This window comes from Ascaphus truei, chromosome 4 (genome assembly GCF_040206685.1).
Source record: "Ascaphus truei isolate aAscTru1 chromosome 4, aAscTru1.hap1, whole genome shotgun sequence".
Taxonomy (NCBI): Eukaryota; Metazoa; Chordata; class Amphibia; order Anura; family Ascaphidae; genus Ascaphus; species Ascaphus truei.
Genome location: NC_134486.1, coordinates 384,239,476 through 384,245,475, shown reverse-complemented (window position 1 = coordinate 384,245,475; position 6,000 = coordinate 384,239,476). Strand labels below are relative to the sequence as shown.

The 6,000-nt window shown below is 43.4% G+C and overlaps 1 protein-coding gene across 8 annotated transcripts in view; it reads left to right on the top strand.

Moving 5' to 3' along the window:
* The window catches only part of ITSN2 (intersectin 2), a 169,393-nt gene that overhangs the window by 96,253 nt on the left and 67,140 nt on the right, over window positions 1–6,000 (top strand). For all 8 annotated transcript variants that reach the window (XM_075598477.1, XM_075598478.1, XM_075598479.1 and 5 more), the window contains 6 exons: window positions 185–321; window positions 464–927; window positions 2,448–2,569; window positions 3,425–3,600; window positions 3,969–4,119; window positions 5,276–5,481. In XM_075598477.1, the coding sequence (XP_075454592.1) occupies window positions 185–321; window positions 464–927; window positions 2,448–2,569; window positions 3,425–3,600; window positions 3,969–4,119; window positions 5,276–5,481 (1,256 nt within the window). The remainder of the gene's footprint in view (window positions 1–184; window positions 322–463; window positions 928–2,447; window positions 2,570–3,424; window positions 3,601–3,968; window positions 4,120–5,275; window positions 5,482–6,000) is intronic.

The following is a 6,000-nucleotide window of genomic DNA, read 5'->3' as shown; positions in this document are numbered from 1 at the left end:
ACCATAATTCCCTTGTTTCTCAGATTTTCCATGTCGGTGTCTCGCCTCATATTGTCTGTGTGGCTGCATTCGTGTCCTCCCGAAATCGCAACGCTCCATTACATGACGATGCATGCTTATCCATATGTTTCCTTCCTTTATCTGATTTGTGTGTGGTTTTTTTTCCCCGCGGTTTCACGAATAGGAGTTGAGGGAAAGTTACAACAAGCAGCAAGCGGCTCTGCGCCAACTGCAGAAAATCAAGCAGGACAAACTGAGGGATGTGGAGCGAAAACAAACAGAGCTAACACAGAAAAAGAAGGAAGAGGAGGATGCCATAAGGTACCTTCATGTTTGCTCCAGACAGGACTCTGCATTACAACAAAGTGCTCACGCGGCTGTAATCTCGCACTCTTCCGTGGTCACGGAGGCAGCAAATCTGGTGACACCTGTATGTTTGACCGGAATGTCTTCTTCCCCACAGGAGATCCAAGCAAGAGAAAGAAAACCTCTGGAAGGAAAAGGTCAAGCGAGAAGAGGAGGAGAAGCAGAAACGCCTCGAAGAGGAGAGGATCCAAGAACAAACGCTCCTGGAAAAGCAGAGGGCAGAGGAAGAAGCCGCCAGGCTCAAGGAGCGGAAAGCCCAGGAGCAGAAGTTGGCCGAGGAGAGGCAGCGGGAGGAAGAGGAGAAGAGGAAACGGGCGGAGGTACAAAGAGAAGCGGAGCAGCGGAGGAAGCAGCAGGAAGAGGAGACGCGCAAGCAGGCGCAGCTGAGAAAAGAGACGGAGGAAAAGCAAAAGAGGCAGGAGGAAGAGAAGGGACGGAGGGACACTGGTAACCACAAAGAGCCAACGAAGCGCTTCTCCAAAATTAACCTGGAAGAGAAGTTTGCAGACAAGCTGAAGAAGATCGGAGGGAGGACCTCTATTTCTGAGCGAGGGAAAGAAGGTAAATGGGATTGGGTGTTACCGTGGTTTAACTGCCTCAGGATTCTGCAATGCATTGCTGTCTTCTCTGGTATTTAAAGGGTTTAATTGCCATGTACAACATGGCATAGGAATGGATCTATGGCGCATGGCCAGATGGGTAACAGAACAGTCAATGAAGGTTATGATACATGGGGGGAGGGGGGTGGATAAGCTAAAAAGAACATAAGATGTTCATAAAGAACATGTCTAATGGGAGACACAACGAAGTAATGGCATTGGATATTTCCAAATGTTTCATGGAAGGATGGGTAAGGTAATGGTTTTGGATATGTCCGTAAAGAACATGCCACAGTTATGCAGTTGGTAGCACTGATGTTGTTTTATTTTAACGTGTAGAAAGGCGTTTTTAAAAGGTTTTTTTTTTTTGCAGTATACACAAGTGTTCTTTGTGAACAGGAACTCTAAGTAATTTACATACACTCCGAGAAACGCTGAGTCCCTAACCATAAAATACACGGGGCCGTTTCTTGACGGTGTATGGAGAATATTTGGTTGCTAATGTTTATTTTCGCACATGTAAAGACTTTATTTGTACAGTACAAAGGAGGAAATAAATAGCTACACTCACATTGTGGCTGAAGGAGTGACTCCGTGAGTAAAGACACTGACTGGCACTGCGTTGGAAGCAGGGGCACCTGGTTCAATTGCCGCTGTCGGCTCCTTGTGACCTTAGGCAAGTCACTTTATCTCCCTGTGTCTCAGACACCAAAAACATAGATTGTAAGCTCCACGGGACAGGGACCTGTGCCAGACAAAATGTCTCTGTAAAGCGTAAAACTAGCAGCGCTATACAAGAATAAACTATTATTATTATTTACAGTATGGCAAAGCCATACGCCTTTCTATACACTGTATTTAGTGCATAGGTGTCTAATTTAGCTCACAGCCAGGTACCAAGTCTCTCTTCCCATGGCTTCTATGGTTATCTGTTTGTAGCCATTAGCAATAGATACCGTACTGACAAGTTTACAATTTATGGCCTATACACCAGGGGTGCACAAAGTGGGGGGGCGCGGTTGTTACAGAGGCCCCGCGCTTCCCCGAAAGCATTTAAAATGCCGGGGAGTGCTTAATGCCTTTGTAAGTTTACTTACATTGCCTTCCAGCGACGCGTCAAATGACGCCGCGGGTCACATGACGTCACAGTGCCATGGCCGGAGAGAAGAGGAGACAGGGGGCGCATGTAAGAAACTTTGCGCACCCCTGCTACACACAATGACAATTTGTATTATTCTTTCATTCTAACTTTTTGTCTTTATTATTTCCCCTTTTTTGGCTCTGTATGTACATCTGTGGTAACAAGAATCAAGAAGTCTAGTTTAACAAATTGCCTTTTATTTTCCATTTTCTAACCTCATTCGTGAGTTCATGTGGTTTTCATCTGCCTTCGAGAAAACGTGATGTTATTTTACATTTGCGGCGCTGGTTAGAAATGGACCTGAATGTAAACTTCCGTGTCTTGTCGCATGTTCCTCTCAGCCAGCGCTATCATTGCCTCCGCACATCGGAAGTCCGCTGTACTTGTGAACTACACCGCCTTGTACCTGTTTGAAGCCAGGAATGCTGATGAACTGAGCTTTAATGCTGGGGATGTTCTCCAGGTAAATATTAATGCTACTGAGGCTAAGAATAATGAGAAGAAATACAAAGATGTATTTGATTTATGAGGGAGGGATTTTCTAACTGCTGTATGACAATGGGGTGAATCCGGGTTTTTTGATACTTTTCGGAGACCTGTAGATGCATTTCTGGGTTTCTGTCTTTACGGCCTCATGTGCAATACATCGACATTTTGGATCCCAGAGTAATTATTGCAATGGTGAAGAGGGAGAGTCCATGAAGTTATTTACTAACCATTTACTGTAACACGGATGGTTCTGCAGGAACTTTCTACCCTCTGAATTGGACCTCCTAAATGAAAGGGATATGGACATTCAGTTCTTGTGGTTGTTTTTTTAAATAATGAAAGAAGTGCAGTACTTGTTTGTGAATGTCGGCTTCTTCTTATCTACTTTTACCTTTTTATTGGACCACTGCCAACGTGACGCTGAAGTATTGTACATGAGGCTATGTACATAAACCTCCATCATTGAAAGCTTGTTATGTTCTATCGTAACAAAAAAGGAATTCGTGTTTTGGGACAATTCGTAAAGCAACATGAATAAACAATGTCCCGATATTTTTTTATATTTATTTTTGTTTACATGTGGGGATGACTTCTTATAATGGACAGTGACCTAGTCTTTATCAGGAGGTAGAAACTTAGAACAGTGAAGACAAAAACTAAATGTATCCACATCGTACACAGATCCGACTGCACTTGCCAAGTGACAATATCACTGGACATATGTGCATTTGTAATAGTTAACATCCGTGTCTATCTCTCACTTGCCTGGTTCTTTCAGCTTCATGTTGATGGCAGGGACATTCTTTTTCTCTGCTACTTTAATCACTAGGTTGATGAGAAGACCATAGGGGAACCGGGGTGGCTGTATGGCCACTTGGAAGGAAACGTTGGCTGGTTCCCATCCAACTATGCAGAAAAATTACCGGAGACGGAAAAACCCTCATCTCCGAAGAAGGCCTTACAGCCTCCCACTATCTCTGTATCTGCTACCTCAGCCCCTGCCAAGTAAGAGGATGTCATGTGTGGTAACATCAACTGTACACTGCTAGATAACATCATAGTATAGGAAAAATGTATTTAGTGAGGGTGCAATCTGATGTAGAAGCAAAATGAACTAGTGGTAGGGATATATTTAATGAATTAAATGGAAGCGATTGCTTGGTGCTTTTGAAAAGATGAAATCAGACCATGTTTTGAAATCCTTTTTAAATGTCCTATGTTTGTGAATGTTTTCTCTTGCCACGTGCCTTTATTTTTTTGTCGAAGGTCAAGCCAGCAAGTACACATTTATTAAACAGGGGTGTTCGCTGCACTGAACTGTATCACTCTAAATATCTTGGCAAATGCATTTATTTTTGTGCATTTTTCTTTAGGCCACTTTCGCCCAGTAAATCAGCTGCTGAGATAGATTCGGAGTATCAAAACCTACCTTTCTCCAATCTTAACGTGCACACAACGTGGCAGAAAACATCTGCTTTTACTCGCACTGTCTCCCCGGGATCCGTCTCGCCTGTCCACAGTCAGGTAGGTTTCACTCGTTCATAGTCTGCTCTGTGAGTTTCTACAAACAGGAATAGATGTGTGGCACATGGCCAGATGGGTAACGGAACAGAACAGTTAATGAAGGTTATGGTACAACAGGAAGGATGGCTAATGTACTGATTTTGGATATGTCTGTAAAGAACATATCACAGTTATCCAAGTCATCATCCCCGATGTGCAGAAAACGGAGAGAAGAAAGAAACAAGACCATGGTATAATATATGTATCTTAATGAATTTATATATACCATTAAAGAATGTGTATATTTACCATATACTAGAATAAAATACAAAAATACACACACTTACATGTGACTAGTTCACACTGGGGAGAGAGATATACAGGATTCCTCCGCACCATCCAGTAAGTATGATAGATTAAAGAACATTGTACACAGGAGCATAATACAACAGGATATGTCCTCAAAAAATAGCACATAGGTAGATAAGGTACTGAAAAAATTCACATAGTAGAAAGGATCATTTAATAGGACATCTTTGCGTAAACGTGCTGTAATCGTGTTATTCCTGTATACATACACTCAAGGGGAGGATTTTGAGAGACAAGATCATTGCATTTTACCAGAAATCTTCTCTTGACCTTCTCGTTCCCAAAAAATATTGTAGTGTGGCAAATATTTTCCCATGTTCACGGAGTCACAAATGTAATGATCCCTTTACTGATTCTCAGGGAAGAATGTATTTGGTTTTCCACCAATGTAAATACTGTCTCTGCATTCACCTTTAGGCCGCGCTTATAGTGCTGGCGATGCAACGTCACCCGAAAACAAATGCATTGTCGCCGCCGCTTATAGACGTGGCAACGCGATTTTTGGAAGCCGGAAATATTTGATTTTTTCGGGGACTGTCGCCTCATGTGACAGCCCCTGAACCAATCAATGCCCTGGTCGCCCACGACGCTGCCGCAAAGCGAAATACAACTTTCGCTAGCGGCGACGGGTGATGTCGCGGGCACTATACACGCGGCCTAAACGTTTAGCCTCGCACATCACTGGCACAGGGCCCTATTTGTGCCCGTACCAGTTGCACCTGTTAGGTTGCTTTTACCATGCTCTTGAATTCTTCCGTATGAAGCATTCTTCATCTTCTATAGTGCCTAGTATTTTCTTTTTCTACAGGGTCAGCCGGTGGACAATTTAAAAGCGCAGGCGCTTTGCTCCTGGACTGCAAAAAAGGACAACCACTTGAACTTCACAAAGAACGATACTATTGTTGTGCTGGAGCAGCAGGAGAACTGGTGGTTTGGAGAAGTTCGCGGTCAGAGGGGGTGGTTCCCAAAATCCTATGTGAAGCTCCTGCCTGTGAGCGAAAATAAGACCCAAGAGTGAGTAGGAGCCAGAAAGTGTGTTTGCTTTTTTATGTTATTGATTAATAAGTATATATAAGCAACTCTGTTTCATAAAGAGTGTCTCCTTCCTGTGCTTAACATTATCCATATGTAGCCTTCCATCTATTTTTCTGAGGAGCTTCTTAATCAGGGGTGGCCAACTCCAGTCCTGAAGGTCCACCAACAGGTCAGGTTTTCAGGATATCCCTGCTTCAGCACTGGTGGTGCATTCTTCCACTTGCTGAACCTTGTCCTGTTGGTGGCCCTTGAGGACTGGAGTTGGCCACCCCTGTCCTAGATAAATAGAGGCACCTAAGAATCCGCAAGTTGAGGCGATGGCTCATGCAACATTAATGGGGAAATCCTTCCAATGCTAAAAGTTCTTCTAAGTAAAAAGCAGCATTTCAGATTCTCCCGCCATCCCCGTTGACCCCCCTTAAATGTTGGTGAGCGGATCTCTCCTGTAATAAAGGATTTTGAAGAAATTTATTTCTTGATATTTAATTCCGCCCATCC